At 45.2% G+C, this 27,538-nt stretch overlaps 1 protein-coding gene across 1 annotated transcript in view; it reads left to right on the top strand.

The window, feature by feature from the left end:
- The window catches only part of LOC137423032 (rho-related BTB domain-containing protein 2-like), a 127,733-nt gene that overhangs the window by 83,081 nt on the left and 17,114 nt on the right, over positions 1 to 27,538 (top strand). Inside the window, exons 11-13 of the mRNA XM_068109807.2 lie at positions 5,473 to 5,623; positions 17,658 to 17,746; positions 23,432 to 23,537. Coding sequence (XP_067965908.1) covers positions 5,473 to 5,623; positions 17,658 to 17,746; positions 23,432 to 23,537 — 346 coding nt within the window. The remainder of the gene's footprint in view (positions 1 to 5,472; positions 5,624 to 17,657; positions 17,747 to 23,431; positions 23,538 to 27,538) is intronic.

The following is a 27,538-nucleotide window of genomic DNA, read 5'->3' as shown; positions in this document are numbered from 1 at the left end:
CTGAAGAGCCAGACATAGTACTCTTGCATCTTAGTAGTATAGACTGCGTCATTCTCTACAGGGGGTGTGAATGATGAGCCATCGGGAAACGTTGGCCCGATACGAGTGAAGTGCAAGGGTGGGAGAGTTTCTGGTGTATCAACTTTCAGGCTACGCTGTTGCGACTTGTCCATTTTAGGCAGCGTTCAGACATTGGGGCTCTGGGTCCCAGGCTTGACCTCCTGCACCATGATTCCCCCAGCACTGTTGACAATGTTGCTGCCGTGCACATTCGTAGTGATTTTATTCAAGTTGTCCCACTCACAATGAAATACCATGTTGCCCTCTCCCGTCACGATTTGGGGCGTCAGATAGGTTGAGACTTCGTCTAGGGCCTTGGCGAGGGCGGTTTCCATCTCTAAACCAAAATCGTAGGTCTCGGCGTGGCCAGGCCTGTGCAATATATTGGTGAGCTGCTTGCTACAGAACAAGTGCCTGACAGTCACACAGAGAAGCATGTGTTTTGGTAACTTCCATTTTCCCTCTGACACTGCACGGCATATGTCTTGCCTGATGGAGAATACCAGGCGCTTCATATTTTCACTCGTCTCCATATCTTCCTTGCCGGACATAACCATGCTGAGGAACCGGACGAGGTCTGAAGGTAGAAGCTTATCAGAACTGAGCTCCATGTCGTCGGATGTTGGCGGCCACGGTAGGCTTTGGGACTCTCTGAAAGCCTGTAGAATAATACCACGAAGAAGGAGAGCGGCGTTTTGGTATTTGTCTGTGCTTCCGAGAGTGTAAGCTCGTGCAAGAGCATCAATAACAGAGATATTCGAACTGGACATGAGCCAGAATGAAATGGCATCAAATTTGTCATGATCGACCTTCATGAAGGAGACATGATCCTTGATTGGGTCATTCTGTAGGCATTTCAGTAGTTTCTCAGAGCGATACTTCTCGTTCTCGTATCCATTCCGTTTCAGTTCTTCAATATATAGCAAGCGCAAGGGAGATAGCCGTAGGACCTCATTCTGCTGGACGACATGAGTTTGAATGTGCTCCCGTACTGAGACGAGTGCCTTCTCATGGGTGGCTGACATGTGAGCGTGTTCAGTATACTTTGGTTATTTTGCTCTGTTAATCCCGCGCTCATAGTTGGCGAATGATGTGCGGAAGGATCTCAAGCATGATGGATGGTGTTTGGCCTCAACAGCAAAGAGGTCTGTGCTTTTCACCAGTCGATGGAGTCGAAATAGACCCATTTTCTCGGCCCGTGATTCGATTTGCTGCCCTGCATTTTCTTTGTTCTTCCATGATGAGAAGTTTTCAGCTCGCTCAGTTTTGCGATCAACACCTTTGATCTCTATTTTCTCACAGAAAATCCACTTTGGTGGGAAGACGGATCCATCGGAATGTTTACGGGGGGAATGCAATAGCGAGGTTGATGCTTCTGGTTCGATCTCATCTCCCAGAAGATGCAGGTTGCCAGTAAAACGCTGATAACACTGACGGTGATACCCAGTACTTTCCAGGTCATCGGGGAGAGTTGCGGGGATCTGGACGCACACTGATTGCATACGATAGGGGGACTCATGTGATTGATGGAGACGTCGGTCCCGGATCATATGAAGGTGCTGTAGTTTTTCACTTGCAGTTCCTTTGATTTTACTCAGGGTTGTAAAAGGGCCATGATCAGACATGGATAGCACATGAAGCATGCATGTAGGATTGTAGGTGGAGAGGGTGTTTTGCGGGTGCTTTGGGGGACTGCAGGATCAGCACTCCCGTCATGTTTTCGTTTGGGCATGATGGCTTATGTCCACTTCCACCACAACTGTTACTCTGGAATGAGAAAGAGTAGGCCTAGTAACCAATAATAAGACGACCATAATAATAAATATTTTAAAATAACACTATTTGTGAAATTACATGCGTTTCCATCAATAACCCTCAAACACCCTATGTGTTTGATGGTGGCACTAATTTGCATATTTTACATGCCAAGGACACATGTGGTCACTTCAAGACTGGTCTTATAATGATCTTTGACCCTCAAAATATGGGTCTGGACACCTTGTTTTTTCAGTAATCTGTAATATTGGCAGAGATATGGTGAATAACAGATTTATTCATAATGGCGGCTTAATATGCATAAAAATGGCACGTGGGACATCCGGACAACTTTTTAACATAGCAAATCGTTTTCTACACATTTTTTCCAATATAAAAATGTCCTTTAGAAATTGATTTCCAGGGGTGCACGCTAACCCCTCTACCAACCCTACTCCACTTAAAACTCAATTTTTTTTGTGTTTCCTGTTTAAACATGAGATACCTTCAACGTTACTGTACGTCTTTGGCACATATAAACTACCGTATATAGTTTGTGGTTCTATTATGCATATTCTAAACATATTGATATAGACCAGTTGAGTTTAGGTCCCTGGAACCTCTAGTTAGTCTTTGATATGACCCGGATGGGGTTGAATCGTCGACCTTTCAGACTCTCTCACCATTACATGACCAAGACTGGTTCAAATGTTCGCAGACGTTCCAATGGCATAAATGTAGGACACTTTGGTGCCCATGGAAGAGGCTGCGGTCCATTCTGTTTCTTCCAGGCAGAGGTGGTTCTTGACGTCTGGCATGAACAATTTTATATGCACGATCTTCCTGCAGGAAATTTGTTCCATATAGTTTCACTGTGCAAAATTCCAAGTACTGGTATAGCGGTAAGATGGTTTATTGTGCAGGAAGAGGATGTCACATGTCATGCATCCAGAACCACCTCCATCTGGAAGAGATGGAACTGGCAGGAACTTCTTCCTTTGGTACCACCAAGTCCTGATATGATCGACATCAAACTTGTCTGGGAACATGAATCGGGAGTTGCGGAAAAGCCAACATCTGTCAAGTAATACCCAAGAGCTGCAACAACATCTACTGCACATTTGCCACAATCTGGATCAGGCTGTCATACAAAGTATCATTGATATGATGCCTTCATGGGTTCAAACACCATATGCTGCCAAAGGATATGCCAACATACAAAATAATATACATAGTCCTTTTTTTTTTGCTTTTTTTGTATACAAGATTGAGACTCGTTTGAGAGCTAACATTAATGACAAAAAAACAAACGGACACATAAGAGGAAATAAAGGGAGCGAGAGACAAGATGGGGAGAGAGGGGTAAGCCCACAAGCACAACATTTGAGAGCAGGGACATCGGGAGATCTGTGGGAGGGAGAGGGCTTGGGGGGAGGAGGCGTGGGAAGGGGGGGGGGGTTGGGAGAGGTAAAAACCACATGGACACAGCTAGGACTTCCAGGAAAGAAGTCGGTATTTCAGAAAAGTGGATCTGGGGTGAATTAACAGGGTTAGAAAAGATCAAGGTTTTGGATGGGGGAAGATAAGAGATGGTGGTGAACAGCTGTTTTAAAGACCTGGAGGGAGGAGAGGGATTGAAGAGAGTGATGGAGTTTGTTTCAGAGGTGGGAGAAAAGAGGATTGAAGGAGTGAAGGTGAGCAGAGAGTCTTGATTTTGGCAGTTTAACCATAAGAGGGTTGCTGGAAGATCTTGTGCGACCTGTGGGAATATTTGGGGGAAAGAGCCCAGACAGGGCTAGGGGGTTTAGGCCGGAGAGGAGTCGGTAGAAGACAGTAAGACCACTTACCTTGCATTTAATTATGTTTCTGTTACCAGATTGTTAAAATATGGCTTGCTATTTTTTTTCATTTTGTCTGACACACCACTGTACAAGTGTGGTTAAAATTTGATGCAGACATTTGTTCAAATTCGATACCGAAACGTGCACAATCGTTTACAACTCTGTGCAGCAATCATTTGTAATGTTCAACGGATGTGACATGTTTGCGGATTTGAAATGTAATTATTCATCGTTCCACGCTCTTTGCTATTTCACAGGCCACTGTCTCAATCATCAGCAGATGAGTACGTGATTATGAGTATTGATTATAATCAACACCATTAAGACAAATTCCCTCCAATTATTAACGCGTACATTCCTTAGATTTTTACAAACAAAAGTTAAGTTCAACCTTGAAACGACCCTCGACACTCGTAAATTGTCGCTGCAGTTTTCTTGGAGATTGAACTGGGATTATAATTAAAGAAAAAAAAGAACCACCATTTTTCCCTGTAGAGCAGGGGTTGGCCTTTGTCGGGCACCGTGGTCCCCTTTTTTGAAGCAATGTTTTACGGCCGGATGCCCTTCCTGCCACCAACCCTGTTAGTCGCCCCTTGCTACACACAGGGAATTACCAGTGAGCTGGTACTCAATTTGCCGACCTCGGAAGGATGACAGGCTGAGTCAACTCCCCTGGCATTAATTCAGCGATCGACCGGGATTCAAACCCAGGATCCCAAGCCAGCACCCTAACCACTAAGCCAACACCAGGCTCAACTGGCATTATAATTAACTAGGGCGTGCCCGTACTATATATATGTATATCTAAAATTATATCCCCCCCCCTCTATTTACATGAAATGGTTTGGTCCATTCGCAAAGCCAAAGCGAACGGCTTGCGAGTACGGTGACAATCCCCCCCCTCTATTTACATGAAATGGTTTGGTCCAAAGCGAACGGCTTGCGAGTACGGTGACAATCCCCCCCCCCCCCCCCCTCTATTTACATGAAATGGTTTGGTCCAAAGCGAACGGCTTGCGAGTACGGTGACAATCCCCCCCCCTCTATTTACATGAAATGGTTTGGTCCAAAGCGAACGGCTTGCGGAGTTTGGTAAAGAAATCGCCATAGCGTGCACAAACGCGCAGGAAAGCGAAAGAATCGCAAATTAGTTTTAAAACATAGTTTAACGCCAACATAGCGGCAACATAGTTTGCCAACGTGAAATAAATGAATACGCTCTCAAATGTGCCGTCCGAGGCAGAGTCTGTTCGCCACGTTCGGCACACGTGATAGCTCGCTGCTCTCTGATTGGTTGAATCGTTTTTTGGACATAGCTCGGTAACTACTTCTCCGATTAATATGAAACCTTGAAAAGGCACATCCTCAGGTCCCCAGCAATATACCTGGCAAGTTTAAAGTATATCGGACCCGTGGTTGTCGAGAAACAGCGGTCACAGACACACAGACATACACACAGACATACACACAGAGATTACTGGAATTATAGATAGATGGAGATTTTGTTTTTGTAGAAAACAATAATAGAAGGCTTTGTGATACATCACGTTCTCCACAAAGTACTAATTTAACAGTTTATAGTCGGGCCAAGAATAAATCCCAAACTAGACATTTTGAAGGTAAGTGTGTTACCTCTGCACAATCCTGTAACAGCTTTCAATTCCAGAAAAAGGAGAGAGCACATTGTGCTAAGAATCTCTGGGTTTGGCTCGGCCCACATAAGACAGTTTATGTGGAAGTAGTGCTCAAATGTATTGGCTATCTGGGTAACGAAATGTTGCCAATAAATATATTGGTGGTTTGCGTCTGCTGACAGGTTCGGTTACCAGGCAGAACACTGGCATGTATGCGTGCTTTGCTCGAATATCTCTACACAGACCAATTCTCCACGGATCCTATGCTTGATTCGATGGAACTCCTCATTCTGGCCAATCAGTTGTGTCTGCCACAGTTGCTCACACTCACTGGTAAGTATTGCCCACAATCTAAACTCACCTATTAAGTGTTTGCTCCCTAATTTGAAGCTTATCTTATTGTTCATACAGTGCCTTGCCAGACTAAAATGAACACCTCTGGTTGTAAACATGCATTATCTATACAATCCTTCATATTATTATTTCGTATACAACCTGTGGCTGCTGGTTGCATCATTGCTGGGAGTGCAGCTGTGCCACTCATGCAGTTCCCCCTGTTACCAGTAATCTGGTACTTCTTTTGCCAATCTCAGAAGGATGACATGCTGAGTCAACCCACCTGGTGTTAGTTAACGGCACGACAGGGGCTCAAACTCTAAACTTTAAGATCATACGGCAGTCACTTTAATAGTTTACAATGGGTTGGCAGGCTTACAATCTTTCATACAAACAATCAAATGGACTACATATAACAGTATCTGGAAGCATGTCATTTAGCATCACATACTGCTTGAACCCGTGAAAGTATTGAATCAATGATATTCTGTGTGACAGCATGATCCGTATTTTGCTAAATGTGGTGTAGATTTTGTTGCAGCTCTTGCACATTATTTGGCAGATTGACTTTTCCTGAACTCATTATGCACTGTACGAGGGTGATCCGTAATTAAGTCGATATCTATACTAGAAGAGAGATGTTTGTCTGTCTCTCTGTGTGTGTGGCCATTTTTCTCAGAGATGCCAAACGGATCTTCCTCAAACTTTCGGAGGTTCATCATTGAGTGCCATGGAGTATTTTAGGGCAAAACTTTTTTTAGAGAATTTTGGGAAAAAAAGGGTTTAAAAAAAAAAATCGTTCCTTAATGCTTCAGCCTTTGTAGCACTGTGAAAGGTAATACTCCCCGACCCCGCTATTCACTGGGGATACGTTCCTGGAAAATCTGCGAATAGCAAAACCCGCGAATAGCAGGGCATTGTTTCAATGGAAAAAGGGGGGGATAGGTTCCCGGGTCACGAAAATCCACCAATAGAGAGGACCAAACCACAAATAGAGGCAAAATCCACGAATGGTGAGGCAAAATCCGCGAAAAGAGAGAACCAAATCATGAATGGTGAGGCAAAATCCGTGAATGGTGAGGCAAAATCCACGAATGGTGAGGCAAAATCCACGAATGGTAAGGCAAAATCCGCGAATGGTGAGGCAAAATCCGCGAATGGTGAGGCAAAATCCCCGAATGTCGACGATAATCCGTGAAGGTTTTATAAATACCGTATGTGAAGCTAACGGCTCGTGGAATATCTTTTTTGCGCCCCTGACAAACCGCAAATTCACGGAACACGGCCCCGAATAGGAAAACAAAAACCGCAATTTTGCGGAACACGGCCACGAATAGGAAAACAAAAACTGCGATTTTGCGGAACATGGCTGCGAATATGAAAACAAAAACCGTGATTTCTCAGAACACGGCTGCGAATAGGAAAACAAAAACCGCAATTTCGCAGAACATGACTGCGAAAAGGAAAACAAAAACCGAGATTTTGCGGGACACTTTTCCGCGAATGGAGAAACTGGTCGCATTTTATCACCCGCGAATACGCGGAACCCACAAATAGCGGACCCATGAATAGCGGGGTCCAACTGTATTAAATGATCCCCGACCTTATTCCTTAGTAGGTGTAGGGAAGTATTTCAGACCCCCTCCCCCCCCCCCCCCCCATCCAAAAACAGATTTTTTTTTAATGCCAACAGGATGAGAACAGCACAGGGTGATGCCGTAACATGGTTTTAATGAAAATAAAACACCATTTTTTTTGTTTTTTACTGAATGGCCATTTATTGCCGTTTTAATTTGCGAGCATCACATTTCAATATAAGCTTCTGCAATCCCAACACACGTTTTTCATTCGTTCAATATTATTTTCCATTGACCGTCTGAGAAACTACTCTGGAAAATTGGCAAAACCATTGAGGATATAAATTTCTAATTTGTCCAAATTAATGGGTTTGCTTGCATCCACTTTTTATTAGCCCTCCCCTACAAATATAATCACATGGGATGAAATCACGACTCCTGGATGGCCACCCTATCGGTCCTCATAGCCTGCTCCATTTATGTGGAAAGTGGGTATCCAGCCAATAACGAACTTCAATAGAGAAGTTCAGAGGTGCACCATATTGCATAAAATTGTTACATCTGTGTTGTACCATTGCTGAATTTTTGGAAGAAGAAAGTTTTGAAGCATTTACAAGTATCTCTGTCTGTTCATTATATCGCGGAGGATGTAAGGTCCAATGAGTTTGGTTGAAGTCATTCCACAGCAGCAAGCAGTTTTGACCGATGCTAGTTGGCTGCATCAGACAATCGTTTTTGGTTCATTTCCTCACCAGTAATGGCAGTTATGCCTGTTGACAAAACCACCAACATGGAAAACAGCCTCGGCGGATCAGATAACACACCTGGACAGTCATCAATCCACTGAATTAAATGGTCAAGAAACTCCATTTTCTTTTCACAATTATCTGGAAACAACTCCTGAATATAATGAGGTTTGTATGGTTTCCATTCTAAATCCTTCTTCATAATTGCCTGAATTTCACGATAACTTATTCCGCTCTCCCAAAACACTTGTATGGTCGACTTATTTTGGCTCCTTGTGAACATGTCTTTTACCCGGCCAATGGTTTCTGGTGATCTCGCAGCGGTATGTCTTTCTGTTCTGCTCATGACCTTGACTGAACCAGTTCTTATAAGCTTTTCGCGACAGTTTGTAATCGTTTTTGGATCCAAAGTGACTTATATTCTCATTTCTTGCTGCCACCATCTTTGAACTTCAATTACAGACTGCCAGACCTCATATTGTGCAGCAATTCACAGTTTTTGGGTGGCAGTTAATCTCTCAGCCATAATGGATCGATGTGAATGGATAGAAAAAAATTATATTGATGACAATAACCAAGCTTTCCAACAACAACAAAATAATGGGTGCTCTACCTATAATAATGTCGCGTGACTCCCCCTCGGTTAAGACTGGGGAAATCATGAATAGCCAAAGCGAGCTTTAACTCCGAGGTGACGATCAAATACGGACTTCACTCTATATGCGCGGGAAGAAGAAAGAAAAGAAGAAGAAGCGGGAACTTTACCTGACGGTCCGCGCGCGCAAGCGTCTTCAACCCTGTGGAAATTAACTCACAAAAACCCGATTTATTGCACAAAAATTAACGCGGCTTTATTGCCGGACCACGATACAAAGAAATGCGACAATATCTAAAATCCCTAATGAGCGCTCCTATATGCAGACTTTGAACATGTACGAGGGAATATATACAAAAAAAGGAATCGTTGTGTTCTGTGGTGTGAGCTTATCTCTGTCTGCAATGTCAGGGATCGTCAGGTCCGAGCACGTCGTCCGGGCCCCATGTGTATAGTCCGGACACAGGTCCGATTGGCGGGAATCAGGCCTCAATGCACCCTCGTTCGCGCTCCACCAGGCCCACATACGCTGCCGCAGCAGGCCTCGCCTGCATGGTCGTTGCTCGCACGCGAGGTCGGTATGTGAACAACAGGGGAGGATGATCGTCGGCGCCCCACCGTCTCTCCACCGTTCGTCGTCGTCCAATGAGCAAGGATCCAAACGGTACGAGATCCAACGCAAGAGAAGGCAAGAAGGGAAGAGAGGTCCGGGCAGGAAGGAATCCAAAGACGAGAAGAAGGAAAATGTCGGCCAGCGTGTGGTTTTACTGGCCGTCTCGTGACGTCAGCTCTCTTCCCCTCCAACCAGTGCGTCACTTCTTGGTAGTCTTTCGCACCCTCCACATGTCACCGATGCTTCTCCTCCAATCAGCGCGTCACATCTTGCCTGTCTTTCACGCCCTCCTTACTGATTGGCCGAGCGCCTCACACCTTTGGTGTTGGTGTCATCGGTCGGTGGCCAATCAGTGTGGAAATTCCTTCATCTTCCCTACTCTGCCAATCAGCGACCTGCTCATTACTCGCCCCTCCCCCAGCAATCACACGTCCTGGGCGTGGCTCTCGGCCCGCCTGCTTGATGTTTCATTGCCATGGTGCAACACTGCGCGGCCGCTTCCGATCTGTTCTTCTGTCAGTTCCTTTGTTATTGTGGTGGGGGGGGGGGGGGGGTGGGGGAGGATTAATTTGTGTGGTGCGCTATTGGACCGAACTATTGTATGTGAGTGCATTGCCATACGGGACACCGGAATGATCACAGGTTTGACATACCGGGGAGTTTGCATAATCCCTACTCTACCTATCACACGATCATCCTTGTATGATCACAGATATACACTTAATCCGAACAAACTGCCTGAACAAACTTATTACAGGCAAGGTTCCCTATCACGACAGCCAGACCACTATACTTATTTAGATCTACCTGGATCTATATGTGCATTTGGTACATTTGTCAAAAATGTACCCTTAATTAACATTTTTGTGCATTGTTTCTGTGCTATTAATTTTTATGAATAGAGGAGTTATTAAAAACATAAAATATCGTTTGTTTTCTTGAGTTATTAAGATCATGAAACTTATCTTTAATAATAACTAGCTGAAGTACCCGGCATTGCCCGGTGAGGTAGGGGAAGGGGAGGAGGGGGAGGGAGGGGAGTGTGGGTGAGGTGGGGAAGGGGGAAGGGAAGGGAAGGGGATTGGGGAGGGAGGGGAAGGGGATGGGGAAGGGAGGAGAGGGGGGAAGGGGAGGGATGGAGGAGCAAGGGGAAGGGGTGAGTGAAGGGAGCAAGGGGGAGGGGAGGGGGGAAGGGAGCAGGATGGGGAGGGGAGGAGGACAAATTTACCTGTGCGAAGAGGGCTTTTTAAACTCAGCATTGCCCAGGTATAAAAATAAGTTGTAATACCCTCTGCCACCACCAGCAGGTGGCACTATGGTACACATTTACATAAATAATTTACACGCCCCCCCCCCCCCCCCCCCACCTCTCCACACCACCCTGGTCTCCTTCACGTGAGGCCGTGGCCACATAGCCTATGTTACCACCTACACAAAGTTGTATTTGTACCCCAAGTTTGGAGTTAATAACTTAAAAGATGTGGCCGAGAGAGAGAGAGAGAGAGAGAGAGAGAGTGAGAGTGAGAGAGAGAGAGAGAGAGAGAGAGAGAGAGAGAGAGAGAGAGAGAGAGAGAGAGAGAGAGAGAGAGAGAGAGAGAAAGAGAAACATTCGACATTTGTTCCCGTTTGTTGCCAGGAAAACATTGTTCACAGTGAAAACCCAAAAAACAATTCAAGGCGATGGTTGTACAAGTTTAAAATGGGAGACAAGATAAATCATAAATTCATTGTAAGAGAACTATCAGCCAGTTGACATAAGGATGCCTTGATACACCACCATTGTGAGAACACTGTGCAATCATTCGATTGAAACTCAAGATTTACACGCGATGTGACGAAGGCTTTAAAAAGGTGAACAACATCATCAACAGAATTACAGGCATTTTGCATCCTGTGTTTTCTCGACAAGTATATGGCAAGTTTTGCTTCAGAAGACAAATAGTTGGCTAAAAGGCACTCATCTTTACACAGGCAGGAAGTAGTGAAACCGAAGATAAAAACACAATGCGTAAAAATTAGGCCAAGCCCCCGGACCACACGCGATAAAACTGTAAAAAGGGGTGCCAACTTAGGACAATCAATAAAAATGTGAGAAATGGTTTCCGTCGCACCGCAAAACGGACATAATTCCGTGTTATCGGAACATATGCGATGCGATAAAACATTTGATGGTAAAATGTAGTGCGCCAGCCGCCATTGTAAGTCTCCGGAGCGCTTGGCGATGGGGGCCTTGTACATAGTAAGCCAATTGATGGTGGTGGAAGGAGTAGTCCAGAACATTCTCCCCCAGTGCGCTTGCGGTTCTGCGGGTCTATCGTGAACAAGGGTTAAAACACACAAAGCATAAACACAAGATTTCTCCATCAAATGAAAAGGGGTGAAGCCCTGAAAATGAAGTAGAAGTCTAGGAAAGAGAAATTCGGATAAAGAAGGGCTAGCTTCCGCCTGTGGGGCCCATTTTAGCCCGGTTCCCTTGAAAAAACGCAGGATCACAGAAAAGATCCTTCCTATGACTCGAATGGATCGAACTCCGGTGGCTACAGCAATGTCAGCAGCTGGCTTCCACTTGTAAGGAAAAGGGGTTCTGAGATGTTTAACCTTGATGCATCCGACGTCGATAAACTTTTGCATAAAAGCACGGTTACTGCAGACCCCTTCAAATATGGGGTTTAGAAAGATGGGCTCGTTTAAAAACAGCTCAAGAGAATAGTTCCTGTTGTCACGGCGAACAGTAACCGCTTGCCATGCCTCCAGCATACTCCTATAGAATAGAGGAACTGGTGTTACATCAACTTTCGTGGTGTCTATAAGCAACAGTTCTTGGTCGTAGTTGAGTTTCCCTGCTTGCTGAAGCAGGCAGTGAGCCGACGCTTTCCACGAGACGTCGGTGTACAGCAGCCTACGAAGTGAAAGGAGGCGAAAAGCCATCACTTTGCTAGAAACAGCAATCAGTCCATGTCCTCCTTGAGCAGCAGGCAGGCTGAGCACACCAGGTCGAAGCCAGTGCTTACCTCCCCCAAAAAAGTCGATAAAAGTAGCTTGTAGCTTTTTGAGAATGAAATCTGGGGGCTGCAGTGCCATTAAAACATGCCAAAGCATTGATGCCGCAAGATTATTTATAACAAGGGTTCGGCCCCGATAAGAAAGTTGACAAAGTAAACCCCTCCATTTCAGCAACCGTCTCTCAGTTTTGATTATAAGAGACTCCCAGTTTTTTAAAATGAAGTTTCCAGGGCCAAGAAAAACACCGAGATAAAGGATTCCATCCCTTGTCCATTCAAGTTGTTCGGGCAGAGTTGGAGGAATGGCTCCATTTTGTGGACCAAGGTAAAGAGCACTGCTCTTCTTCCAATTGACCTTTGCAGAGCTTGCCAAACTAAATTCATGGACACATTGGACCAAGGCGGAGACATCTTCATCCGAATGAATGATTATGCAAAGATCGTCCGCATAAGCGATCACCTTAACTGGGTGCGCCGTTGGTTGCGGAAGGAAACTGAGAAGACGTGCATGCAAGCGAACAAGCAAAGGTTCAAGTGCGAGGGAGTACAGGAGGCCAGACAAAGGACATCCTTGGCGAATGCCTCTACTAGCCGGGAAAGGTGGACATAAAATATTGTTAACCTTGAGTAGACTAAAGATATTATTATACAGTAACTGTACGTGAGAGATAAAATTTTCTGGAAACCCAAACCCACGTAAAACCGAAAAAAGATAAAAGTGATCAATGGTGTCAAAGGCCTTTTCTTGGTCTAAAAAAACCAGACCAACATTTCTTTGTTTAAGATCACAGATATCAATTAAATCACGCACGATAAAAATACTGTCATGTATTGTCCTTTTCGGAACACAGTAGCATTGATCGGGGTGTATGATGTCGCCAATCACGGGCCTGAGCCGGTTGGTAAGAGCCTTGGAGAAAACTTTGTAATCCGTACAAAGCAGTGAGATGGGACGCCAATTTTGTGGTTGCTGGAGGTCTCCTTTCTTTGGGACCAGGGCGAGTACCGCCCTACGACAGCTTAGCGGCAGTAAGCCTAATCGTAGGCTGTCAACCAAAACTTCGAGTAACTCTGGTCCCAGGAGGTCCCAGAAAGCTTTGTAAAATTCTGCAGGTATCCCATCCAAGCCAGAGGCCTTACCTGAAGGTAAGGTTTGTAAAGCAGCATGGAGTTCTTCCATGGTTAGCTCCTTGTTCAGTTGTAGGCACGCAGACTCCGCCAGGGTGGGTAAGGAGGAAGTCAAGGATCCTGTGATCTCATTATCGATTCCCTTAGCGCGATACACGTCAGAGAAGTAGTTCTTGAGGGAATACCTGATGTCTTTTTGATCGTGCGTTATTCTTCCTTCCTTCGTCCTTACTGAGGTAATCTGCTGACCTCTCTTAGTTCGGACTTCCAGTGCAAAAATTAACTTGGAGGAGGTATCCAAATGACACAGGTTCTCCATTCGGAGACGAATCAGCGCTCCTCTAGCTTGCTTTGCACATAGATCAGTGAGAAGAGCTTTTTTCTTCGCCAGCAGAGAGTTCGTTCTCTCAGTACTAGAAGCCGAGAGGTTGGATTGCAAGGATAATATTTCCTTGGCAATCAGGGATTGAAGCGCAGAGTTGTGTTGAGTACGATAAGCTCCATATTGTTGGCAAAACAATCTCATCTGTACTTTGGCATTGTCCCACCACTGCCCAAGGCGGGGGAAGGATGGTTTACGTTGGAGCAAGGCCCTCCAGAATGCATGAAATGCATCAACAAACATTTTTTCTTCCAAAAGGCTCACATTAAAGGTCCAGTAGGCAGCACCACGATTCCGAACTGGTAGGCAAGCACAAAGCGTAACCATGTGATGATCTGAGAAGCCACTCGGGACAATGTCCGCGCCACTCACGATATTCAGAAAAATACTGTTAATATAGAACCGGTCCAATCTTGCGAGCGAGAGACGACTCTTTGAGCACCGACACCACGTGTATTGGCGGACAGAAAGATTGCGGATTCTCCACACGTCAACAAGGGAGAACTTGGACAAGGATCTTAACAGAGGCACTGCGCTTGCTGGGTGAGGCTCCTCTCCATTACGATCAAGGGCAGGGTCCACGGTACAGTTAAAATCTCCACCCAAACAGACAAGTCCATTAAAATCAATGTGCATGAGAGATGTTTCCAACTTAGTATAAAAGGCAAGTCTTTCTGTGCTATCACTAGGTGAGTAAATGTTCAGTACGGTGTGTTTAAAACCAAAACCATTGTGTGTAAAAGTGACTGAAATTAAATACCCTTTGATTATGTCATTAAAAACTATATGAGAGCTACAGAAGGAAGGCTGTAAATAGACAGCTACCCCAGCCCTTGGGTGTTCCAGACTACTAAAAAACCATTTTCCTTTCATTATCCTTTGCCACTCTCCCATACAAGAGGAACTACATCTTGTCTCTTGTAGAAGTAGAATATCGATGCGATTTTCCTTAACAAACTGTTTAACTTCAATTTTCCTTAGGGAAGAACGTCCCCCATTAATATTCAAACTGGCGAAGGAGAAAGCCATGATATAAGGGTGTATATAAACGTGTCAAACGTGTCAAACAGCTTGGCTGGGCTACATCTGCAGCTCCTTCTTCGCTTTCAGGATACATTTCCGGAGACGATAGACCTGTGATTCGGTCACGCCAAGCTGTCCGGCTTTAACAAGCAGTCGCTTCGCAGAGACCACAAAGCCGATTAGGTCAGGGAAAAAATCTTTAATTTTTACCCGTTTCTTCCGAAAAGTGTCCTGGAGAAATTTTATGATCTCGGAGGGTGGAACACTGGTCTCACCCTCCAAATCTTGGGGAAAACCCGGGTCATTCCAGGCTTCGACACTCCCGGCAGAGGCGAGCGACGAGGTCCCGTCCGAATCACATTCCGTGTGTCGGTCCATGTCCATGACATCAATTTCATGCTCCTGAGATGGAGCTGGTGGCTTCACGAGGGAAATGTCACATTCCGCACCCAAAGCAGAAGGAAGAGGAGTATGTGGGGAAGGAGGAGGAGGGGGGGCGGGAGGAGGAGGAGGGGGGGCGGGAGGAGAAAGAGGAGTGGGAGGAGGAAGGAGAGTGGGAGGAGGAGGGGGGGTGGGAAGAGGAGGAGGAGTGGGAGGAGGAATGGGAGTGGGAGGAGGAAGAGGGAGAGGAAGAGATGTACTATCAGGAGAAGTTTCACATTCTGCTGGGGGCAAACCCGGCACGTCATCAGCTGATGCCTTACGCTCTGATTCACCTGGGCTCGAGGTTGTCTGCAACTCAGGAACGTCACACACCTCACCCCCAGCAGGAAGAGGGATAAGAGTGGACTCGGCGTTCACATACACGGTGCCGGTGACCATGGGAGTGGTCACATGCGCTTCCTGTTGCACCACACCAACTTCCTGTTCGAGTTCACCAACTCCACAAGCAGAAACATTATCATCCTCCAGAGCAAGAACGTCGAACCGATTTTCGGTTTTAAAAACCTCAGATATTGCTGCTTCCAAACGGGACTCGTCATGTTCGTCAGCCGGTGCCATCTTTTTTGGACAGCTCGCCGCCACGTCCTGACTGTTATCTGTTAAATGTTTTAATTTATGTTTCCTTTTATAGGGAACAACGGTAAAACCCTCACCATCTGCCTGGGGTTGAGCCACCCCCGCCGCCGACGGCTCAGGTAAATTACTCGTGTTTGAGGCATCACGAGGGTCCCCGTCTCTAGATGGACCACTTTTTGTGTTAATGGTCTTCACCGGTATCGATGCACCACCGGCGGTATTCTTGGGGCAAACGTTTTTTAAATGCCCCGATTCACCACAATTAAAGCAAGTTATAGTTTCCGTCGCAATATAGATTTGATAATTGCGGTTTTTATATTTCAACGTCATAACTGCATTGAGTGATTGAGCGTTATCCTTTAAAATGATATAACAATGACGTCGGAACGACATAACATGCCGAACCGAGGCGTCAGAGCGAAGACGAAGCGGAACCATCGAGACCCGCGACACAACTGTGCCAAAGACACTTAGTGCAGAGACTATCTCTTCACTAGTGAAAAAAGGAGGAATGTTGGACAGAGTTAACCGAACGGCCATTTTGTCCAAAGGATTAACGTTAACAAAAATATCCGGCAGGACGGTTAAACCGATTTCAACCGCCTGGGCCACGTGTCGCACGTCCGACAGGAAGACCACGATGCGATGATTCATTTTTGAAGCTGCAAGAACATTCTCGATTCCAACAAGGTCTCCTAAACCAATCACCACATTCTCAACACTAACTCCATCAGGTGGAGTAATTATCACTCCCTCCTTACGAGTGAGCGACTCGTACACACTATTGGACAAACGTCCGTTTGCCATAGCTGAAAAAAAAATAAGGGAAGTTTAAGTTAAACAAAAAGAAACCTGTCACAAGCAACCAGCAAGTGGAGGTAAAGGGAAAAGATAAGGAAAAACAATATATAAATGAGGAATCAAAACCACCGACGAGCAGTTCGACCAGAAAAACAAAACAAATGAAACGCAGGCCCAGAAACCGAAGGTTTCAACAAGAACCTGCGAAAACACTTACCGTGCGCTCTCCCGCTCTCTCTCAAGTCTCAACACACACAGGAAACAAGGGGAAAACTTTACAATCAGAAACAGGGACACAATGGAGTGAATAAGGGAAATAGGAAACAGCCAACACAGAGCACTCACGACACGAAGCGAGCAGACGCCATGACACCGCACCCAACGCACTGACAGCCAGCAGATGGCGACAGAGAGACAGAGAGAGAGACAGACAGAGAGACAGAGAGAGAGACAGAGAGAGAGAGAGAGAGAGAGAGAGAGAGAGAGAGAGAGAAAGAGAGAAAGAGAGAAAGAGATATAGAGATATAGAGATATATTTTGAGCCTTTTATGGGTCGAGATGATAATAAAGTTTATCCAATAATGCGATGGAGATGCTGTTGATGGCGATGATAAGGATGGGTTCATGGTGATGATAAATGTGGAAAATAGTTCACCAACCCACGATTATTCGAGCGTATTGCCTGCAATTCGCAAACATTGCCCAATAAATTCATTGTGATAGAGCAAATCCACGAACGACAAGACCCTTCTCTATATCATAGAACTAGTGCAGACTCACTCATCACCACACACTCATTAACGCACTCCTTCAGGAAGCGGTTGAGGTAACAAGAAAATGAATACCATCAATATTTTTTCTGCTGCTAAAATCAAAGCTAATTTTCTTTCAATTGCAAGTTATTTGTAGACGAGTTTATTTTAATTGTATTTATACTTTTATTTATTTATTTTTTTACTTTAATTGTATTTTACTCTTGTTTTAAGTACTGTAAGTACAGTAAAGCCATAATGCAATGTTTGTCAAAATGGTTATACTACAAATATGATAGTTAAGTTATTTTGGTAATCAGACAAGGATAATATGAAAACTACACTTTTTTCAAGCTTCTACCTGGTCTTTATGCTACTTTCCAAACAAACAGAGCAGTATGCAGTACAGGAGCTGACCCAGTCCATGTCGAAGGGGGTAGACATCAATGAAGAGGTGCTTTTTTACCTCGACCTGGCTCAGGTAATGTTCTTTTTACTTAGTATGAACTAGACCAGTTGTTCTACATTGATGCCTTGATTAAAATTTATTATCTTAAACTGTTGTGTGCAAGTGTCAGTGTGTGCACACACCAGTCACACCATGTAACATGGTCTCGAATATAAGACTATCTCACTTTGGAGTGAGATGGGCTAAAAAAATTGTGTGGATGCATATAAAAGATGAGTATATATTGACTGTAGTCAATTTATCATCTGCATAGTTTAAATTTTATTACCCTCGCCAGAGGAGTGGGTATTGTATTTGAGTCCTTCTGTTTGTCTGTTTGTCTGTCTGTTTGTTTGTCTGTCTGTTTCTTTGCCCACACAGAATAAATATGATTTTCTCTACAATCGTTGGTCCGATTGACAGGAATTTTTCACCATAGGTGCACCTCCGCCTGTAGATTTAAAAAAAAATCATAATTATGACATCATAGGTCACGTGGTACAGGCACCATCTTGGAAAACCGAAAAAATTTGCACCTCTATATGTCCGAAAGTGCTGCATAGAAAACATTGAGACATGGCTCATTGTAAAGAACTCTACATGGGGAAAACCATATGTTAAAGATGATGTCATAGATGCCTCCATTATGATGTCATAATTCCACAATCGACATGTACAAAACTTCATTCGATGAAGCTGAAATTTATTGAGCATCATCTAGGGATAAATTGGTGGAGAAAAAAAAAGTAATGATGACGTCATTGGGCACGTGGTTCGGCCGCCATATTTGTTTTACCACAAAATCCTTAAAAAACACTTTTGCGAATCATCAAATTCTAGATACAATACTTAACCCCTTTCACAGTGGTTTATGTCAGGGAGATAGCTAATGAAAGCCATTCGGTAGTCGTTGAGTGGGTTGTTCCCCTACAAAGGATAAACTGTGACGACACATCATACATTTGCACCATTCAGGGCTGCTTTTAAACCGAGCCTTCATTTAAATCACATTTCTTGTGATGGACATTTGCATGATTGCATGATTCAATCACATTTGCATTTGCTGAGATTTGCATGATTAAGTGTTTCTGGCTTCTTGAGGTATGGACACCTACTTGTTGCATACCTTACCAAGTGTCCTAAACTTGCTCTCAGTGACATTAGCCTTCCATGTTGAGAAAGTAAGTCGTTTGCCCATAGTTGCTCGATGCTTCACCACTATTCAGTGCACAATGGCTGAGAGAAAGCAGGAATACATATGTCAGTGCAGATTAAAGAACAAACAACAACAACAGGCATTTTAAGGCCATTTTGCCTGCTAGAGCGGGGGTTTACCTTGCGGTCCCCATGACAATCTTCTCCATTTTGCCCTATTTTCTGCATCTCCCCTTTTTTTTTTTTTTTTTTTTTTGTATACAAGATCGAGGCTCGTGAAAGAGCTAACATTAATCACACAAAAAGACAAACCGACACACAAAACACAAAAAACAAGGGGAGCGGCAGACAAGATGGGGAGAGAGGGGGAAGGACACAAAAGAGAGGGGGAAGAGGGGGAAGGACACAAACACAACATTTGAGAGCAGGGACATCGGGAGGACTTGGGGGGAGGTGGGAGAGGAATAAAACATATGAACACTGCAAGGACTCTGGGGTGAATTACCGGGGGTAGAAAAGATCAAGGTTTTCGATGGGGGAAGATAAGAGATGGTGGTGAACAGCTGTTTTAAAGACCTGGAGGGAGGAGTGGGATTGAAGGGAGTGGGGGAGTTTGTTCCAGAGGCGGGAGAAAAGGGGAATGAAAGAGTGAAGGTGAGCAGAGAGCCTAGACTTTGGCAGTTTAACCATAAGAGGGTTGCAGGCAGATCTTGTGCGACCTGAAGGAATATTGGGGGGACAGAGCACAGAGAGAGCTGGGGGAGCAAGGCCGGAGAGGAGTCGGTAGAAGACAGAAAGACCACCAACCTGCCTGCGGTGAGTGAGTGAAAGGCCCTCGGTGTTGACTACATCGCAGGAGATTCCAATGATTCTGAAAGCTTTGGCCTCAACAGCGTGAAGCCGAGCAAGGTGTGAGGCAGGAGCACCAGCCCAGAAGGGAGAACAGTATTCCATTGAGCTGCGGATGAAAGCCTTGTATGTGGTGAGGAGCTCAGGTGTGCCAAGGAAGGACTTCGCACGACGGAGGATGCCCAGTCGGCGACTGGCTTTGGAGGCCAGCTTGGAAATGTGGTTTTCCCAAGAAAGATCATGGCAGATAGTGAGACCCAAAAGCTTGAGTGACAGAACTTCTTGGAGAGGATTGTTGAGAAAGTAGATGGGAGGGTTGTCCAGTCGGTCCTTTCGGAGAGACATTGTAAGAGTGTGAGATTTGTCAGGATTGAAAGACATGTTCCACTTGTTTGACCAGTCTGTGATTTTGTCCAAGTCTGCAGAGAGTGAGGAGGCTGCAGACTGCCGATCTGAGGGATGAGGAATGGAGCGACAGAGAGTAGAGTCGTCAGCAAAGAGATAGAGAGGATTTTCAAGAGAGTCAGAGAGATCATTGATGAAGACCAGAAAAAGCACAGGGCCCAGAACACAACCTTGGGGAACTCCAGCCTGAACAGGAAGAGGAGATGAGAGAAACCCATTCATGGCCACACGTTGACTACGACCAGAGAGGAAGTCCGCCAGCCATGCGTGGAGATTTCCATGGATACCAAAGGAGGAGAGTTTGGTGAGCAGAGCAGGGTGCCAGACCGTATCGAAGGCACGTGAAATGTCAAGGGAGACAGCTCTAATTTCCTGTTTGGTGTTGAGGACCTCCATCCATTGTTGAGAAAGCAGAAGCAGCATGTCCAGAGTAGAGTGACCAGGTCTGAAACCAAATTGATGATCAGAGATCAAGCCATTGGAGAAGAGGAAAGATTTAATATCTGAAGCAATGATGGATTCCATGACTTTGCTGATAATTGGGAGAAGGCTGATTGGTCTGTAGTTGCTGGGATCTGTTTTTGCACCTTTTTTGTGCAAACCGGTGATGTTGGCTGATTTCCAAGCAGATGGCAGATGACCTTGAGCAAAAGAGAGGGTGAAGAGAACAGAAAGAGGGAGTGAAAGAGCAGAAGAACATGATTTTAGGACCCGTGGGCTGATGCCGTCAGGACCAGTTGCAGAATCAGAGTCGAGGGTTGACAGAAACTTTTCCACCTTGTCAGGAGGAAAGGACACAGAGTCCAGGAGCAGCTGGGTACGACTGGGTACGGTGGGTACAGAGAGGGATGGGTTTGGGACACAAGATTTAGAGGCAAACACAGAGTTGAGGCATTCAGCTTTTTCACGTGCGGAGTCAGCCGTTAAGCCGTTTGAGGTGAGGGAGGGGATGGAGGGGGAACAAACACCAGAAACAGATTTGACCAGACGCCACCAGGATTTGGAAGAGGGAGACAGATAAGAGAGTTCGGTCTTGAGAATGGTGAGATATTGTTTCCTGGCTCTCCTGAGGGTGGACACACACTTGTTTCGGGCTTTGTGAAAGGAAATGAGATTTCCTTCCGTTGGATTTGCTTTCCAGGAGACTAAAGCAAGTTGTTTCAGGGCAACAGCCTCACCACAAGATTCCGTGTACCATGGACGGGAGGAAGGGTATGACAACTGAAGACGAGATGGTATAAATCTGTGCATGAGAGAGAGCAATTTACTTTGAAAGAATTCCCAGGATGAGTTGATGTCAGAGGCGGTAGAGATGGGAGACCAGTCCAGATGATTGATGGCTGCTTGAAGACCGTGCCAGTTGGCCTGAGTGAAATGCCAGACTCGTCGACGCTGAGGAGGCTCTCTGAGAATGGTCAGAGAGATGTCCACTTTGACAAGCACATGATCAGATGAGCCGATTGGAGCAGAAGAAGAGCAGCAGACATTTTCAGGGAAGTTTGTCATAACCAAATCCAGAAGAGAAGATGCTCCGTTGACTGAGATCCGGGTCGGGAAATTGACAGATTGTGTCAGTCCCAGTGAGTCGCAGAAGTCCTTTGCTGAAGAGCCATGGCTGGTGAGAGAGGTACCCACACCCAGCCAACTGGTATGGTGACAATTGAAATCACCACATATGAGGAAGAGAGAGTTGGGATGGGTAGATAGAAGTTGGTCCATATTATCAGACAGTGAGAAGTAGATGGAGTCATCGCTGTTTCGTGGATGGTACAACACACATATGAACAAAAGGTGGGAGCGAAGGGGAAGCCGTAGCCAAAGCTATTCCTGGGGGTGAGGTGGAGAGAGGGCAGTGGAGGGCGAGTGAGGAAGAGAGTTTTTTATAAAGATAGCAACCCCACCTCCAGGACGAGGCTCAGGTCTATCATACTGGAGGAGGGAGTAACCTGGGAGAGATACCAAGGCATCAGAGACATCATGAAGGAGGAAAGTTTCTGTTAAGCAGATCACATCTGGTTTGTCAGAAGCAACCTGTATGGAGAGGTCAGTCAAGTTTGAGCGAAGGCCCCGGATGTTTGAGGTCCATACCGTTAATGAAGAGGAAGGGGGAGCATCGGGTCCAGAACAGGGGGGGGAGGGGTAGGGTAAGATGTGGAAGAGGAGGAAGAGGTAGGGAGAGCTGTTGAAGGTGTGTCAGAGATTTCAGAGATTTCAGAATAGCTTGGAGAAAGGGAAGAATGGGGCGGACAAAAGGTTTGATGGAGATTGGGTGAGGCACAGTGAGGTGTTATTTGAGGAGGGGGAAGAGCGAGGCAGAAGGTTTGGGGAGATGAAGGTGAAAGTTGGAAGGGGGAAGAAGCAGGGAGGATGCTTTGAGGAGGAGGGGTGAGAGTTAGCTTGTTAACCACCTTGCTTAGCCTTGTTAGCCTTGTTAACCACCTTGCCCGCATTTCTTCTTCCACCACCTTTAGCCAAGTCTTTCTCGGTCTTCCCCGTCCTCTACTTCCTTCTACATTCATTTCCATCACTCTTCTCAACCAGTCACTTTCATCCTTCCTCAACACATGACCAAACCATCTCAACCTTTTCCTCTTCACAGCATCAATCACAGGCTCTATTCCCATCATTTTTCGCAATTCATCATTTGTCTTCCTCTCTCTCAACGATACTCCGCACATCCACCGAACCATTCGCATTTCCACCCTTTCCAGCCTTCGTTGCTGCTCTACGTTCATTACCCATGTCTCGCTCCCATAAATCATAACACTTCTCACACATGCAGCATACACCTTTCCCTTCAGCTTCAACGACACTCCCCTCCTCGTCAGCATGCCACTCAGTTCCCAAAACTTATTTTCCCGAAAAAAGTTTCCCGAAAGTTCAGATTTAAAAAAAGGTGGAAATTATACATGAAAATAATAATTATATTGCACATGTAAAAAAGTAAAATTAAATAAATGTCTCTAAATTCACTTTCCATTAATTTGAACCACCAATTTGATATCATTAACGTATGAGCAGGAAGATAAAAAATGCAATCTAAATATTTACCAATGCAGAATAATTTACCATTCTCACTATATGTTGTTAGCGAAAAAACAGAAATGTACTAATTGTTAGAAGTATGTCACGTTTGCTAAAATTCATCCCAAAATGTAGTTTACCAAGATAATTTGAGTTTCTTGACTATCTTTCTCTTCTTGACCAATTCTCATAACTGTCATGGATTCATGGGTTGTGCTCTTGTATTTGTATTTTATGCATTTTTTTTTTTGACAAATGATTGATACTTTTTTCGATACCTTGCAGTTCCATAATGCTGAGCAGCTGGCTGCATGGTGCATGCACTACATCTGTACAAACTACAACAACATATGTCGTCGGTTTCCCAAAAGGATGCGCACCATGTCTCCAGGTCTTACCAATGTCTCTTTACTTTTGTCCTTACTTTTAAAAATAAATAAATATCTGGGGTGGATTCAACCTTCCAGGCTGACAGTTTTCCAAAGACCTCATTAAGAAAGCCTTGGGGAAAAAATGACTGTGTGTGTGTGTGTGTGTGTGTGTGTGTGTGTGTGTGTGTGTGTGTGTGTGTGTGTGTGTGTGTGTGTGTGTGTTATTGATTGGTATCTCCATATTCTGGTTTCAGGAGGTGGAACGGAGTCCTCCCAGGGCTTGAAGTATCCACCTCTGTTTCAGTGAAGGCCACAGCCCTCACTTTCTCTTTAAGAGCCTCATCACCTGTGGACATGCATCACTCTTCCACTCACAAACCTTACATACAATGTTCAATCCCCAGCTACCATTCATTCTACATATGCCTGTGGTACACACAATGGTGTCCCTACTTGCCATGGCCTACATATACACTAACCATATATCGTATGGCAAACACAATCACTGATGTTTTATTTCTGCCACAAAACCAGTAATAACCACCCAATAAGACTTGACTCTTCCACTCGGTCGGCATGCTGGCCCTCATGGCCTCTCTTGCTCATTGCCCATACCAATCCCTCAACTCACCTGCATACCCCAAAAGCAAAGCATGGTGAGTCGTGACAGTGGGGAAAGGTAAATTTAGCTTTTCCAATTACCACTGGGGAGGGTGTTCAATACCAGCAGCGCCCGCTGCAGCCAATCTTCTCTTTATAACCCATAACAATAATTAATATAAAGGGCTCTCTCCCCAAACTGAATTAAATCACTGTGGACTATCTACGGAAGGGTATGCATGCCTCTCTGGGCCTGTCCAAATCATTTCAATTTAAATCCATAACTTTCCACAGATACTCCAGTCGGTTGTCCAGTCGACGGTACCTGGTCCATGCAGTTTGTCCCATGTTCATAAACCAGCCCAGCATGGTAAGTCTCCACATGATGTCTCTCCTGCAGCCTCAGGGAGAGGCTGCTTGGCCTTATGATGAATAGGCACCCCCTTAGGCTCTCACTGGCCCTCATTGATGCCACCACCAAGCGTCCAGAGACACCATCTCTCTGAGGCATTCGCTCAGCTGATGTCCTGATGGACAGAGGATGCCCCACTCCACCAGACCCTCTCATCGGGCCTGGGTCATACCACACCCGTGGTCGGACCCCATGTTAAAATCCTGTCAGGCCAGCCCTTACACTGCCTGGTGCTTACCAGTCTCTTAGGGCGTCAATTTTCCACAATGCCAACCCCATTAACCCACACTCCTTCCCACCCCTCGACCCCCCCGCCCCCCACCAGGGATCATGGAGCCTGTGGAATAGGTCCAGCTAAAGCTGCTTGAAAATAAATTTTATTTTGACTGCCTCATGTGTCCAGGTGCAGCTATGGGGAAAAACCCTCAGTCTCTCCAATTTTTCCCCTTCTTGCAGCCGCTGCTATCCTTGATTCTCTAGCTCCTTCAACCCTTCCTTATTGTCATGAAATGCTAGTGGCTCATGACTCATAGCTACTACTTTGATACAAAACAAAGCTCCTACTTTTGCACGTTTACCAAACAAACTTACCTCTGACAAATACCTAATACAAAGGTGAATGTAACCTTGTCGAACACACGGACCGAGCTATAGTTTTAACACAAACTAGCTGTGGATCCTCCCCCTTTCCATGTATGAGCAGGTTCCCACGATATGTACACAACGTTTTGACTTTGGCGGGGGGGGGGGGGGTGGCTGGGGGAGAGGTGCAGATATATCGCAAATCCAATACAGCCAATACACTGATATTTTTTATTGGATACAGAGTTGAGGCTCATGGAAGGTCTAGTGTACTGAATGGATCAGGATGTAACAGGACAAAAGGATTGAGGAGAGAGAGAGAGAGAGAGAGAGAGAGACTTTTGAAGCTCTTTTATTATAAAGGTAAGAAACCCATACAAGTCATGCAAATAATAAAGTCACCACAATTCAAAACATGTGCAGCCAAACAACAACAATAAAAACACCAAACACTAAAATAAAAAACTTAACAAACCATGATCAAGTTTACAAAACCCACCCTTTGCACACCATTTTCCCACAAAGGTTTGTAAATCATCTTTCATTTGGAAAAAAGAAAATTCCATGCGTAACCTTGCCATGACTAGAGCCTTAAACACAATTACCACATCACATAAAATATCAGCATTTGCCAGGAGCTTTGCTTTTCTTGTTTTGTAGATTGCTAATTTTCCAATAGAAATTAAGAAATTAGCAAGAGCAGTCTCAGAGCGTTTTTTATAACTAAGTGGTGTTCCAAAGATAAAAACACGTGTAGAAAAAGAAAAGTTCATACGATTAAAAAAAGTTGATAAAAAACCAAAGAAGGGAAAGAGTCTTGCACAATCTACGTAAGCATGGAAAAGGTCTTCAGAAATCATACAAAAGGGGCATTCCACTGAATTATCCTCATTAAAACGATGTAATAAAACATTGGAGGGCAACACCATATGGGCGAGTCTCCAAGCAATATCACCAGTCCTTTTAACAATCGGTGAAACATACATTGCAGACCATTGCGGATGGGAGGGAGACCCAGAAGGCAGTTTCTCTTTCCATCGAGCCCCAAAAGAAAGAGGCTGTAACGAGGGAAACCGAACTGAGATACACAAACGATACAGTCTCTTTTTATCCTTGCTGGAAAGTGGCGATGAGGATAGCAAGATAGATGTTGTGGTGCTATCAGCTGGCAGGCTAGAGCTAGCACAGATCTGTGGTGGTGTACGGTGGTCACCAATGTTGGCGGTTGAGCTCAGGCCCAGGTGCCTAAAAACACACAGGATTTCCTGTAGGACCTTGGCTACGCTCCTCAAAGATCTGATGCCAGTTCTTACTTGAAGATGTCCTGCGGAGAACCAACTGTTCCTGTTACAGTCACGAAGGTCCCGAGTCGTTTTCACGCCAGCACTCACAAAACGTTGCACAAAGGCACGTGAGCGAGGAATAGCAGGAAAGAGGGCATTGTAGAAAAGGGGTTCCCGGAGGAACCTTTCACTGTTGTATGTCTCCATTTGGCGAGTTACTGAAATGGACCGCCAGACGTTCAAGACATCTTGGTAAAAGTCAGGGAGCAGCGAAGCATCGACATGTTGCAGCTCCATGAAGAAGAGTTCACAATTGTACCCAAGCATGCCGGCTTGTTTTAGTATACAGTTTGCAGTCGATTTCCAGGGCAAGGCCTCCAGAAATATAAAACGACGAGCTGTGGAGACTCGGAAGGCCATCACCCGACAAAGAATGTCCACAAGCCCATGACCACCTTCTGCCAGTGGGAGGCAAATAGTCTCTGGCTTTAGCCAGTGTTTGCCATCCCAAAAGAAGTCAAGTAAACATTTTTGGATTGACGACACCAACGTTGCAGGTGGCTGCAAGGCAATCATTTTATGCCATAAGAGAGGGGCCACCAGGTTGTTAATGACCAGTGCACGACCTCGGAAAGACAAGGTCGACAAAATTCCTCTCCATCTGTTTAATTTGTTGCTGATTTTGTGGAGCAAACCATCCCAATTCCTTTTGACAAAGCCTGGGGTTCCAAGGTAAACACCGAGGTATTTCACACCTTCTTTTTCCCATGTCAAATTCATAGGGAGAATTGGAAGGGCAGAAGGTGGCGTACCGCCGACCCAAACTGCTTTGCATTTCGACCAATTAATTTGCGTTGTACATGCTTGAGAGTAAACCCGTAGGCACTCAAATAGCAGAGCAATGTCATTACTGCTGCGAACAGCAACACATACATCATCAGCATAGGCCGAAATTATAACGGTATTTTCTGAGGGAGTCACTGAAAATCCCATAAGAGAAGATCGTAAACGAATCAAAAGGGGCTCAATGCAAAGAGAGTACAATATTCCAGATAAGGGACAGCCTTGCCGAATTCCCCTCCCAATCCGCAAAGGTGAACAGAGACCATCATTGATTTTGATCAAGCTAAAAATGTGATTATAC

Source organism: Myxine glutinosa, chromosome 3, assembly GCF_964187855.1.
Source record: "Myxine glutinosa chromosome 3, kmMyxGlut1.1, whole genome shotgun sequence".
In the NCBI taxonomy this organism is placed as follows: domain Eukaryota; kingdom Metazoa; phylum Chordata; class Myxini; order Myxiniformes; family Myxinidae; genus Myxine; species Myxine glutinosa.
This window is presented reverse-complemented; position numbering and strand designations above follow the sequence as displayed.